Source organism: Anser brachyrhynchus (genome assembly GCF_964034855.1).
Source record: "Anser brachyrhynchus genome assembly, chromosome: 1".
In the NCBI taxonomy this organism is placed as follows: Eukaryota; Metazoa; Chordata; class Aves; order Anseriformes; family Anatidae; genus Anser; species Anser brachyrhynchus.
This window is the reverse complement of record NC_137694.1, coordinates 184,719,881-184,733,580: the sequence shown is the minus strand read 5'-3', so window position 1 is coordinate 184,733,580 and position 13,700 is coordinate 184,719,881. Positions and strand designations below refer to the sequence as shown.

The following is a 13,700-nucleotide window of genomic DNA, read 5'->3' as shown; positions in this document are numbered from 1 at the left end:
TATTTTTTCCTAATACATCAGCGTTTCCATTTTAAATGTGCTTTCAAGGCATTTAAATCTAACTTGCTCCAGGCTGAAACTTGGCATGTTTCTTTCCCCTGTATTTAGCTGAAAATTGTATTAGGAGTGAATTAATTGAAATAATTGGGAAAAAAAAATAAAAAGAAGGCCTGTTTGGGGTGCATAATTCACTATAAACAAGCTAATTCACTTGGGTAGTTCTTTGAGAAGAAACTCAGCCTTGGAACCTCACCCATTTTAAAGTAATGTAGCAAACAAATAATCTTACCTCTAAGACAGAAATATTGACATCATTTGTACTAAGTGTCATTGACTTCAAAGGATGTATGAAAATTTGCAGCTGGTAAGGGTCTTGCCACTTTTTTAGCAAGATTTTGAAAAAAAACAGAAGAGTAAAGATATCTCAACTGGCTGGTAACAGAAAAGAACAAAGACCTAAGTAAGAAGGCTACTCTCGGCATCTTTTTTCTTCTTCAAGTTGCATCTCCAATATTCCAAGAGCATTACAACTCACTACTTGCTCTGTGCTGCTCGTGACCTTGCTGGCAGGGATGTCCTCTGATTCTGCACTTTGTGCCCAGTAATGTTTATTACTGATTCTTGCTTGCTAACCTGCTCCCTTAAAATGGTTGGAGTTAGCTTCAATAGGAAATCTTCGCTAACTCAGGTCTCCTTCGGTCGAACTCCTTGGGGAACAATTGCACAAAGAGCTGTGCTGGTAGATCTGGCAGGGAAGCAGCCTTTAGCAGGGCTCCACAGAGGACTGAACCAAGGTGAAGGCAGTCACGGGAATGGGGATTGTCTCTTGAGAATATACTGAATGTCAGTCTGCGTGTTTTTGTAAACGCACTATATACAGGTACCTGCTAACTTTGATTCTCCTCTAGTCAGATTTGGTGGCCCATGCACAGATGAAAGATTCAAGCAACACAGGCTACAGCCGATTAAGCGAGTAGAACTCTTAAGTAATGTCATTTATAAGCCAAGAGCAACAGAGGACATATATTGCATCAGTTCAGCTTTGGTCTTGAATTTGTATCGTATTTTAACTCCTCTTTTCTGTCTGACTGCAGCAGAGAGAGAGCTGGCTAATCTTCAATAGAACATATGCTACAAAATCTGCTAAAGATAACATCACCTTCTAAATTCCCTTGTTCTGAACGTCTTCCCAAACACTTCCGTGCCTTACTCAGCTGGACTCCAAACCCAAATCCAAGAATTCGACTCTGTGCTGTATCACAGTATATGAAGGCACCTTGTAGTGCTGGGAAGCAAATACTGAGCATCAGCATAAGCAGCCACAGAATGCAGTTCAGCAAGTCAAAGTGAAGCATAGTCAAGCTAAAAAGGGATGAAGATGAAAAACTATACACTGCACTTAATCTCTTGGGGGTTACTTGTAGAAAAATGGAGTGACAGCTGGTATGAAACACATTAGCTATGAAGCTGCTTTTATACCGGTTTTGGTAAAGAAAGCACAGCATAGCACAGTTTAAAGGGATTAAAAGCAAACTAACTGATGGATCTTGAAAAAAATAATAATTGTAATGATCCTTAAGCGAATGTGATTTTGCAGTGATCTATTCTTGGTGCTACACTTCTTAATATTTGCATTAATGATCTGGAGGAAAAGCAGTCAGGGTAATTCTCCACTGGAACAACTTATGAAGATCCTGCTTTTCTGTAAGTAATTAAATTCAGACTAGAAGGAGAAGTTTTTTGGCTGTTTTTGTGTGTGTGTCTGTGGTTGTTTTTTTTCCTCTCAGAGATATACTCTTGTTTAAACAGGAATTATATGAAGGCTGTCCTATGACCTGTGCTACAGCAGACCTCAGTCTAAATAGTCACAGTGCTCTCTGCTGACCTTATTACTACTGAATCTACAAGGCTATGACATGACATATAATCACTCACAAGCCACGTTTAATGGTGCCCTGTTCCTTGTATGCTCTTCTTCTGTTACCTGCTGGCGAGGCATCTGTTCCTTTAATATGCCCCTCTTGCAGTGCCTGTATAGGTGCATGAATACATTGGATTAATACTTAGCAGGCAGTTTGTCTTTGTCTAGGATGAGGATTGCCCTGTCACGTCTACATGAGCAAAGTCACTGAAGCTTTACATCTGACAAGAGGAAAGAGAGGAGATGTGGCAAAACAGCCATGAGCAGCTAACTTGCAGGGGAAGAAGAGTGCTTGGTGTTGGATAGAAACAGATACCACTCCCTAGCCTCTCCCTGGAAGTTACCCCTTGAAAAATATTGTAAGCTAAAGAGGATATAAGAACTAAAAAGCTCTTTTTGTGTGTTCTTATGGCTGTTTTTTTTTTTTTTTTCAGGTGCAAATTTCAGGAGGAGTTTGGGGGAACATGTATAGATGGAGGAAATGGATGAGATAGGCTTGGAAGAACTGCAAATGAGTTTGGGGTAACCATTCGTTTCCTGGAAGCCTCTGGACCATCTTAGATCCTTCCTGCCCCCATCAAGGTTCATTTTCTCCATGCTATTCTCTCGTGCTTACTTTTTTTCCCTATGGGCAGAAAATGATCCTGACCTTAGTCTTCCAGGCAGAAAGTCTCACTTCAGCTGTCAGACAAAATAATGGTTACTGGTCACTGCCTGCAGTTCTTCCCCTACAGCTCCATGCAAACCTCTCCCTGGACTGTTTCTAGTCCCTGTAGTCAACTGGAACTACCCTCACCAAAGCCACTGCTGGCTTTTTCTTAGAACCAAGGCTGCCTTCATTCTCCTTGCCCACAGGCTGCCTTTAATTGCAAGCCACATTTCTTGAAGCTTGACAGTCCCTTAGGTTCAGTGACTCCATCTCTCCCAAGAGCTCCTCTTTCTTCTTCAGCTGTTTCCACAAGCATTTCCTTTGAGGGACAGCTTCTCTACATGGTCCTACAGTGCTCTGACTTTAGTCCTCTTCCCCTTTCTTCCCCCTATATTTTAGACCTTCAGTATCTCACCTGCGAAGTCAGACCCAGCCACTAATATGCTAATTTGGCTTTGTTACTTTAAAACCTCAAAGGGTTTCTCTAAGATTTCCTGACAGGCAACACAGAGCCGTCACCCACACTCAATATTCTCTCTTGATGGAGCACGAGTTATTATTCATAACTCCATAACCAGCAAAACCTATTCCTGAGCAGGCTATGGGTGATGGAAACAGCTATGGCCACTATTGGCATGGGACACTTGGAGAAGGATTCTGGAGCAATTTTGTATGGGAACATACAAACTGGGAACTTTTCCCAGAAGGCCACATTTTTTCTGAGACAAAATCAGAAGTTGCTAAGCTCTGTGTCCTCTTCTTCTCCAACTAAATGCTCCTTTTACCACTGCCCATTTAAGAGCTCTCCGTATTTTCTAACCAGCAATTAAAGGACCATTGTTTCAGGAGTTTTAGCACTCCCCTGAGACACGAGGGAAACAAGACAGAGAAATAAGGAGAGGAAGAGAAAGTGGTGCTGAAAACTTTCCTCTTTACTAAAAGGAGCAGCAAAACTTGTGCATTTCTTGGGTACAAACAGTGAGTGATGAGTACTAAAGATGACAGTGCGAGCCAGATGGCTACCCACAATTACAGAGAGTGCTCGCTTCTCACATGTCACTCAGAATCAAGGTCAAAGTGTCAGATTCAGAGAGGTCTCCAAGTCAGGAGGTTATTTCATGCTCTGTCCCCTTGGATTCTTACCCCTCTGAGCTTGGCTTAGCTGTCCTACAGAGCTAAAGGGAATCCTGAGCAAGTGCAGATTTCAGCCATAATTCCTGCGCACTGACCGTTTTAATGAAAAACTTCACCTTGCCAGCATAACGCTCTTTAAATTGACCATCCTTGCAACGCTTGCGTCTTTTGATCCACTGCCTCACATAAAACTGGCTAACCTTTCAGTTCATTATGTTCTTAAAATTATTGCTCTGTTCTTAAAATCATTGCTCTGCATTCACAGAGTGAAGCTATTCACCAAATTAGTATGTCATATCTGAGCTACCTGCCCGCAAATTTCTAGTCTCCTCACTTAAGTGGAATTGACTTGCCAACGCACAATGAAAAGATCAATAATTACAGACTCCAATTTGCCATAGATTTGTTAAACTTCACTTCCTGCTGTCATGCCCTCAATAGTTATGGTCAAAGATGCATCCCTGCAATCTGTTCTAGCTAGATTACATATCTCTCTATCTTCCAAACATTCAAAGGAAACCAGCTGGAAACACTGCACTTAATGCTATCAGTGAAGACTGTATCCATCTACATAACTGTGCCCTCAAGAGGTTACAGACAGCATAACTTTCACCTCGGTTGTCAGCTCTTCGAAGCACTTCAGCAGCAACATTCACGACGCATGCTGCTGAGATACTGCAGCAGCAGTTTGCAGACCATAAACTGCAGGCCACTGAGAGCCACTGAAGAAATGGCCAGCCTTGGGGTGTTGGCTGCTTCTTGTCGCCCACTACCATGTTGTTGCCTTAGAAGAGGCTCAAAATAGCACTGTTTTTCATGTAAGCAAGTGCTGCAATGGCTACAGAGCTGCCACATGATCATCCATGGGAAAGGAAGTGGTTCCTATAATTGCAAATGGGAGGAAAAGTCCGTGATGCAACCTTTCTATTAGAAACATAGACTCAGCGCATCCCAGAGTCATCTTAAAATATACTTAAGCTCTGTAGCCGGGATTATCTGAAATAGCACACACAGGCTAAGTACGTAAAAACAACCAGTATCTAAAGAGCTCTTCTGACTCTGCACAGATCTGCAGTTTCCTGCAGGCTCTGCCACTCAATTTTTTATAACAGCAGATTTATGGTATAAGCACTCATGAATAATTCACTCGCATGAGTTGCCACATACAACGGGGGGAAATCCCAGCTGTAAAACCTTGGCACCACTTAGCTCGCACTACTTCTGTACAGGTGCTATTCCACTGACCTACTTGGAGTTACACCTCCTCTGCCCTGCTGGAAGAAGAGGATCAGGCTGTTTGCTTACCACCTCTGGCAATTACACCTCCCTGCCACCTCTTCACAGCAGGAAACATGTCTCCAGTATCGGATTAAGTTAGTTTTAGCAGCCCTGGTGCTCTGGCCCACCACAGCTGCAGGGCAGTCTACATCTCACCCACCCACGGGCCTCCTGTAATATGCCACTGTCAATTGGCTAAGTTCTTCATCAAGGCCATGTTCTTAAATCATGTTGAGAAAATTATTTAGATCCCAGACTAACAGAACATCATTAAAACTTTAAACCAGCTACACCGAGCACAACTGTGCTGGTTTCTAAGTTCAAGAAAAATACAGTTTATTCAGACACCCATCCTCCGCCACTGAAAGCAGCAATCCTGTTGGTGCAGGTGACTCAGATGAGAAGAAACAGAAAGTGAAACTGCCTCCCCATCTCCTTGCCCAATGCAGAGAAAGGCACAGAGGATGAATTAATAGCATCTCTCAGCGCACCGCTTATTTTTCCGCAGGCTTTTTCTTCACAATAAAGATGGCAGGGGGTTGTTTTACCCCCAAGGAAAATATTTGTGAGGGTTTTATTTGGTTAGATCTCCAGCTGGAGGCCAATTAAAGTGACAATCACAAAAGTGCCACTGAGCCACAGTCAAAGCACACCCCATGGTATATAACTAAATCTATAATGGTTACACGGGGAACAAAGACCTGGCATTCCTAGATAGCAAATAATCTGAACAGCTCATGACTATCTTGATTTAAAACAACCTAATAATTACAGAGCCTAATTTCAACATCTGGATAAATGTTGTCATGTCATTTAAGCAATGAAGCTATGCTGACTGATGGCAGCTAAAGATCTGATGAAGGATGTAAGGATCTGAACTTTACCCTAATCTGTGCCTTCAGTTCAGCCAAATTATTGCTTGCACCACCTGGCCTCTCTCCCTGATGACCCCACAGTCAGTTTTTAAGCAGGTTAAGAAATGACGGGTTCTCGCTTTGTTCATTTCTTACACATTTCCAGCAGCGCTGAGCGAAATGAGAGACAACCATAAAACCCAGCAGAGGGGAAAATTGGACATGCTGTGTAAATAATTTCTGATCTGTGAATAAAGTTGTTGGCAATTTTCATTTCCTATCACAGGTTCATGGACCTTTGAATTGTCACCGACTGAGGATAAGCGCTACATGCTCACACCCTTCCTGGAGGGAAAGGATGCTGTGCAGTCACCTGGGGCAAGCTCCAGGAGCAGTCATGGCATGGTCTGAAGGGTCCTCTTTGAGCATCCTGCCTGGCAGAAGGGTGCACACCTTCAGTCCACACCATGGGCACGGGTTTCCCCACACCTCCCGTGTACCCTGCCCGTTTGTCCGGCCACCCCTTGGGCTGTCATCTTTCACCAAGGTGGCTGTAACCAGACCCAGGCACGCAGCACCACCAAATGCAAATTAAAACCAGATGAGCAGAGGCACCAATTGGAAGGAGGGGGGCGGTTAAAGCACAAGCAGAGCCTGTGATGGCTCTTGGTGAAAACAGCCAGATCGAGTGGACTTGCAGAGCGTCACTGAATCGAAAATCCTCTCCACCCCCCAGCTGCCTGACCAGAGTTTTATAATGGAGCAGCCTTCACGAAGCAGCAGCTTCCAGCAGAGTTAACTCTCAAGCAGCTGCTGCGTTTTCCAATTGTCAGCCAGATTAAACACAAGAATGCAGCACCGAGGGAAGGGCGAAGTGACAGGGGCAGTTTGCTGTAAAGCACGGAAAACGCTCAAAAAGTCAGAGCCAGGGCTCCTGGCAGCCAGGAGAGAGCCGTGCCAACATGGCCTGGCTGAGGGCTTGGCACGGGTCCCTTCCAGAGCCTCGGCTGTGTCCCCCGAGCCACACCGTTTTCATCTTGTGCCTCCTCCCGGCTGCATGCTGGCGATGTGCATGTACTGCCCTGTATGGGCGCATCCCAGTTTGTGGGGTAGAGGGGCAGAAGCCCCCCTGAGCTGTGAGCAGACCCAGCGGGACATCCGAAATGCTGGCGCCTGGGCAGAGAAACTCATCCCCTTATGGGGGCGAGCGCACGCCGAGCAGCACAAGGTGACAGTGAGTGCCACCGAGACGTGTGTCACTGATGACAGGAGAGTGATGATTTACTCGGAAAACAGCCCTATAAAAAACACACTGGAGGATCCTGCTTATTGTCTCGTACCCTTCAAATGCTCCACGGCTAAGGCCGTGCAGTTCGCAGGCTAAAAAAAGGAGGGGAGGTAATTCTCCCACGCACTGTCTAGACCACAGGCTACACAAACCCCACGCCCCACCAGGCAGCATGGACCTGGCAGGGCTCCTCCTGGGAGCTCGTGGGCCACATGTAAGAGGGATAAAGGTCCCACGCTTCCAACGGGGGCCACAGACTCGTTGCCAGATGGTAGAGGGAGCTGTTGGTGACAGGAGTGGGAAGGAGAAGGAGGAGAGCCAGGGCTGTCCTCACAGTCACACAGCCTCTACTCCGCAATGCTTCACGGGGCTCTGCGGCCCCCACGCTCCTCCAGGTGCCACCACCTGAGCTGAGCTCTGCTGCAAGCATGCCAAACCTCCTCGAAGACACTGGCCCACGTTAGTCGGTCTTTGGCACAAAGAGCTGCACTCAGCGCGCTGAACCTGTCGTGCAAGTCTCAAAGGTCATACAACAACCGAGCAGGGATTTAAGCGCAAGGGAGCGACCACGGGTGACCAAGCCTTTAGGCCACGTTCAAGCCATCCAGGCAACCAGCTCAATGGTCACGGGAGCCAAGCGGTCTCCCTCACTAGCGGAAAGTTTGCATCACTCCCTCCTCTCCCCAACGCACCATACGTGGACACCTGCAGCCTGAAGACGCCCCTGTCCCCGCACGAGCAGGCAGCACTTACCCCCCAGGAACTGGATGCCTCCTGCCACCCTGCCCACGGTCCTGGAGATGAGTTCGGACACGCAGCAGCCCATGAGGGCCGTCAGGGCCACCAAGAGGAGCAGCCCGCAGCCCAGGCCCGTCACCACCGTGCAGATCCTCCACTCGGCGCTGGGGATGGCCTGGAAGGAGGCGTAGCGGCCGCACTGCTCCACCATCACGGTCGTTTGGCGGCTTTCATCCCGCACGGGGTAGGAACACCTCCGGAAAGTGCCGAAGGAAACAGACTTCTCCAGCTGGGACCCCAAGAGCCAGTAGGGCATGAAGAAGCCCACGCAGGAGGCTGCAGCACAAAGGAAGGAGAGGAAGGCCCAGACCATGCCGGCGCAGGTGAGGCTGGAGGCCATCTTTGCGTGTACGCCGAGCCCCTTCACGATGGGGGGACAGGAAAGCCCCTGTGTGTTTTAGAGGAGGTTTGGGGATAATCCAGAGTCTCTCAGCCTTGACAAATCCTTGCGCTGGGAGAAGCCCGGATCCTAACAGCGAGGGGGATGTTTCCTCCCATCATGAAGACAAAGGTCCCTGATGAAATAACAAAAAAAAAGGAGAAAAAGGCAAGTTCAGAAACACTGAGATTAGGGAAAATCAACGTTTATCTGCCAGAGCATTTCTTCCTGCAGCACTTTTCATGAAGACATCGCACGCCTCTGTCCCATCCTTGCGAGCGGCCACTAGCACCGCTGCCGGCAGCTGTGGGGACAGTGACGGGAGGCGGCGCGGCCGTGCAGGCTGTGCAGCCACTGCCAGGGCTTCCCTGCCTACTTCTCCGCTCACTTCTCGCCCCCGTACGTCTTCATCTTTCCTGGCTGAGGTCTTGGTTGTTATCCTTCCTCCTGCGACGCCTGGGGAATGTACTTTAGATGGGGCCCTGCAGGTTCAGCGCGAAACCGTCCGCGGCTTTTCAAGCCCGGACCCCTGTGGCAGCAGAAAACCTCGCTAACACAAAGCCTCCTCTTCTTTGCCTCTTCCCAGCCCAAAGCCAGGACCTTTAACTCCTCTGCTTCCTCCTCAGAAAATTCCCAGCCTCCGAGCTCTGTACCAGCATGACCGAGCGCTTTTGGCTGTCGCAGAAACGCTGCTTCCCACAGGCTGGGGGCACATTTCTTGTTCAATCCATGCTGGATCATTGCTCCTACCGCATTTGTAAATTTATGATCATCTCTCACCGTTGCTGCCAAATTAATCCTGATAGCTATTTACAGGGGCTTTTTTTCTAAGCATGATTAGACGCCAACCAGTGAACGCAATTAATGTGCCGGCAATAAAATTAAAACTACTTCTGCACAAGGAGGGAATGTAGGGAAAGAGTCTGGAAGTGAAATTAAGCATGTGCACCGCACAGAAGTTTTGTTTACTTTTACAACACTGCAAAAAAGAAATCTTTACCCTAACGTTGGAAAAGGCCTGTGCCGCTTCGCGAGAAGCACACGCCTACCTCCTCGCAGACGTAGCCCATCTGCAGAAATGCCTCCCAACCTGCAAAAGCCCCAAACCCCGAGGGACAGAAACTTGGCGGAGGGCATGGGCTGCCCCCATCCCTCCAGAGGCATCTTCTCGGGGAAGGATCCGCCCGTGCCTTGGCGTGGCACCAAGCGGCTACGGCAAAGTGGGTCACGGCACTCGGGGAAAGCGTTCCCTCAACCGGCAGAAGAGGCACGGCTGGAAATAGGGGACAACATGGAGGCTTCCAGGGGCAGGACCCTACAAATCCAGCAGGACCCTACAAATCCAGCCGGACCCCCCACCGCCCGCGGGCTGCCAGCCAACGCCCGGGACTCTCTCTGGGGAGCGGGACTCGCCAATTTGGCCCCAAAACCCCGGCCCTAGAGCAGGAGGGGGCGGCGGAGAGCTGGGGGGGGGGGCCCCGAGGGAAGGCGGGGGCCGGGAAGCGAAACTCGCCGGGGTGATGCGAGGGGAAGGCAGGCTGGGGGGCGGGCGGGGGCCGAGGGGCTGGCAGGGCTGCGGGGGGGTCCGGGGGGAGCAGGAGGACGGAGAGGGGAGCGGGGAAGGGAGAGAGGTCCGGAGCGGCTGGGAGATCCGGGAAAGAGGCGGGGGAGAGGAGGGGAAGGGATGCGGGAAGGTGTGGGGTTGGGAGGGCAGGAGGGGAAGGGGGCCCGGGGGGTCCGCTGGGACGGGGAGGGGATGCAGCCGGGTGTCGCTGCGGGGAAGGGAAGGGAAAGGAAGGGTTGGGGAGGGAGGGAAGGGGGTCCCGGGGCTCCGGGGGCAGCCGGGTACTTACTCGCAGGCCGGTGCCGGCAGCACATGGGCGCCCAGCCGGGAGGGGTGGCGCGGGGGTGGCCGCCCCGAGCGACTGTTCCCTTGGTCCTCCGGACACGGGAGGGACCGGGACCCTCCCCAGCCCGGCCTCCCCAGTCCTTCCCTGCCTTCCTCGGCGCGTTTCTCTCTCTTTCTCTGCCTCTCTCCCCTCCCTTTCCCCACGTCTGATGCCTCGGGAGGCAAGGCGCTCCGCCGCCTCTCCTCCCACTTCCCCCGCCGCCGCCTCCCCGGGCGGGACCCGCCGCGGTCGGGGCCGGGGGCGAGGGGTCGGGGGCGAGGGGGGAGCCTCCCCGAGCCCTCCCCGGGCGGAGCTGGGGGGTCCCGGCTCCGCGGGGCCGGCCCGGGGGGGGGGGTCCCGGCTCCCCCAGCCCTCCCCCGGCCGCCCTCGGGGTGTGCGGGGCGCTGGAGCCGGGGGGCGAGGGGAAAAAAGCCGGAGGGGTGGGAGGGTGTTAAAAAGGGGAGGCCGCAGCCCTTGGATGGGGGAAAAAAATGGGGAAATCTCCCGATGGCGTGCGTGCGAGCTGCTGCTGATCCAGCGTTTTGATCGCAACAGTTTTGGGAGCTGGGCTCCAGCGAGAGCAAATGTGAGCGGAGTACCAAGCAGCTCAGCCCGGCTGCGCCAGGGCCGGGCGGAGAGGGGAGCCCCGCTCCCTTCCCACCGCCTGAAGTGGGAAACTTTTGGGGAGGGGTGGTGCAGGCAGAGCCGCTGGGAGACGGAGATTTCCTCCTCCTGCTCCTTCCTCTCCTCCCTGCAGCTGGAGTACGTTCCCGCAGACAGAAGACAATTTTATGCCACGTTTAATTTATGTCGGCACCAGACGCGCAAAATCTCTTTGGTAATGTTTCTTTTACAGTCCGGGAACATGGCGTGTGATTTAAGTACTGATCATTAATATTATTAACGCTAAATGGAAGTGAGGTTTATTGCGCTCAGTCTGTATTTACACCATTTAATAGTAACAACAGTCATGTTCGGAATTAAATTATAAAGCCACTTTATTGGATATTTTTTTTTTTAAAAAAAAAAAAGATTCTCCATTTTTTCCCTGTAATGCAAAGTCTTAAAATCAGAACATTACTGAAAATGGGTGTTTTCTCAAGGGATAAAAAATGGATGGGGAAGTACATAGCAAGATCTAGTTTTCCACTCTAGCATTTCAAGCATATTCTTTAAGGAAAAGTGCTTCAAATAAAAGAAGTAGGTTACATATAGGTTCAGTGCTGGAAGCTATGCAGTGATGTGCTTCACAAGGAAGACAATAAAGGCATACCCCCAAAATAGCCATGCCTACCCCCCCAGCTACGTCCACAGAGCCTACATCTGTATTAGCAAGTGTTGTGGATCAGCCTGACCCAATCTATGCAGCAAACCGGTTGGTGCTCAAGACCTGATGGATATTCATGTGTTTTTCTTCTGATTCACTCTAACCTGGGTCTCTAGCGCTCAAGACTCATTAGGTGCCCTTCTAAAGCCTTTCTTCTTGTCTAGTCTCATCTGAACAGCATCCTCTTTGTGTACACATCACTGCAGGGTAAACCAAAACATGGTTAAGGGAGGATGATCTGGAGACTCGCCCCGAAAGCGTGCCCTTGATCCACGCCAAAACACAAATGGGGATGTGCCCATCGGGTGACTTAGTGAAAGGGCGCCAGGATGACTTTCCCAGGGGTGAGAGCCAGAGCCTGCTCTGCAGCATACCTTGCTGGCACCCTCCCCTCACATCAGCTTTCTGTGTGGTGTCAAGCCTCCGCCCCGAAAGTGCACCAGCGCTCGGCTCCACTTTTGCACAGAGCTGTGCGCTTCCCGATGAACGCAGGTGCTCTTCAGTGACCGCTCTCGTGCCTTCATCCAGCACTTGGCTCGGGAGTTTCATCTCCTGCTGGTCATTTTCCCAACATGGGAAATGACAGGGGTACAAAGCTAATGTTGTGATATTTGAACCGTGCTCTTGGTATAAAGAAAGAGGAGCATAGTGTACTATTATTATGTTTGCAATTGCCTAAAGACCTGGTCTTACATTCTGTCTTAAGCCAAAGGCCTTGGTTAGAATGAAACAGTGATAAATGTATCTAAATTAGGTGCGTGTTGGGATTACATATGGGTAGAAACTGCTTGGCATTACAGTGAGTGTGCAAAAACTCTATTTCACACATGTAAAGCTTCTCAGCTAAAACTAACTTTGTAAACCTAGGGAGAGGCAAACAAGTCTGCATTTATTCATACAATTTATCTCTTCCATGGTATATGCCAAGGTCCCCAAGTCAGTGTTTGCTTTGCTAATGGCATCTCTACAGCAGTCCATTTGCTTCCCTTATATGGCCTTTATATTCACTCCCTGAGCTGCTGCCATTCCACATTCCCTCATGGAGACTGCACACTGCGTTCTGCATCTCTCCTGGAGCATCTTATCTTGCCAACTGTCTCCGAGTGCCCCCGCAAGCTGGCCGCGTGGCATACTCACTTGTGGGGAAATAAGCTTTATTTCACCATCCATTTTCTGTCAGACAAGTAGTTTTGTTTTGATTAGGAACAAATTAAACACATTGCGTGTATAAGTTAACATCCAAATTCTTATTCCTTTTTTTTTTTTTCCCTAATGTTTGCCATTCAACATGCTTCAGCTATATCAACATTTGCTGCCCTTTTCAGGGAACCTGGTGCTTAGATGTATTTTCACTGTGGAAGCCAAAATATTTCAACCCACATCTAACCTGTCTGAAAGAAAAAGGAGGTTATTACATGGTGCTTCTGGACCCACGGTCTTTCTTGTAGCCACAAAAGCAGACACCTCCTCAGAGCTGAGCGATAACAAAAGTCCTGGTCCCCAGGGTCTTGTCTATACTGAAATAGCAACTGGTTTTAGATTTGGTTCTGGTGTTTTGATATTTAAGAGAATCCTCTTTTGAGAGAGCCTCAGAGTTGGTGGCAGGAACACGAGAGGTGGAATTCCCACTGCTGGAACCACCAGAAGTCAGACTGGATCAAACACCCACGAACACACTGTCAGAAAACTGCCTTAGCAGGGAGATGGGAAAATATGCTTATAGATTTTACCATCTCTCTTCTCCCTGATCCATTGACTAAGCTGCTGTTACATCTGGGGTCCTACAGACCTGATGGAGCTAATCAGTGCAGCAGAATAAAGAGAGAAAAAATCCTGTCAGCTCACCTAAATCAATCCAGCTAACACACATCCCAGCCTCGGCCAAAGAATCTCTCATTATAGCATATCCTGTAAGACAATCCACCGCCATATAAAATGCCATAGGGGAGTACGTATGTTCCTGAAAATGAAACAGATAGTGAAAATCCATCTTGTTCTTCAGTCTTTAACAAGAAAAAGGAAAAAAAGAAGCTTTCTTTTGCAGGCCACCATCTGGTTTTCTCTTGTGTGGTCCATAGGAGAGTGATAGCGTCTGCATGGTTCCGAGCATCTTACAAAACTGGATCTTCAGGTCATGTCTGTACTCGATTTTAAATGAAAAAGAAAGGTGTAGGCACAACAAC

The 13,700-nt window shown here is 49.3% G+C and overlaps 1 protein-coding gene across 1 annotated transcript in view; it reads right to left on the bottom strand.

The window, feature by feature from the left end:
• LHFPL6 (LHFPL tetraspan subfamily member 6) overlaps window positions 1–10,612 on the bottom strand; it is a 141,286-nt gene extending 130,674 nt beyond the window's left edge. The window contains exons 1-2 of the mRNA XM_080555808.1: window positions 10,155–10,612; window positions 7,878–8,437 (exon numbers count right to left, since the gene is read on the bottom strand). Of these exons, the coding sequence (XP_080411934.1) occupies window positions 7,878–8,262 (385 nt within the window). The 5' untranslated portion in view covers window positions 8,263–8,437; window positions 10,155–10,612. The remainder of the gene's footprint in view (window positions 1–7,877; window positions 8,438–10,154) is intronic.
• Between the last annotated feature and the right edge of the window lie 3,088 nt (window positions 10,613–13,700).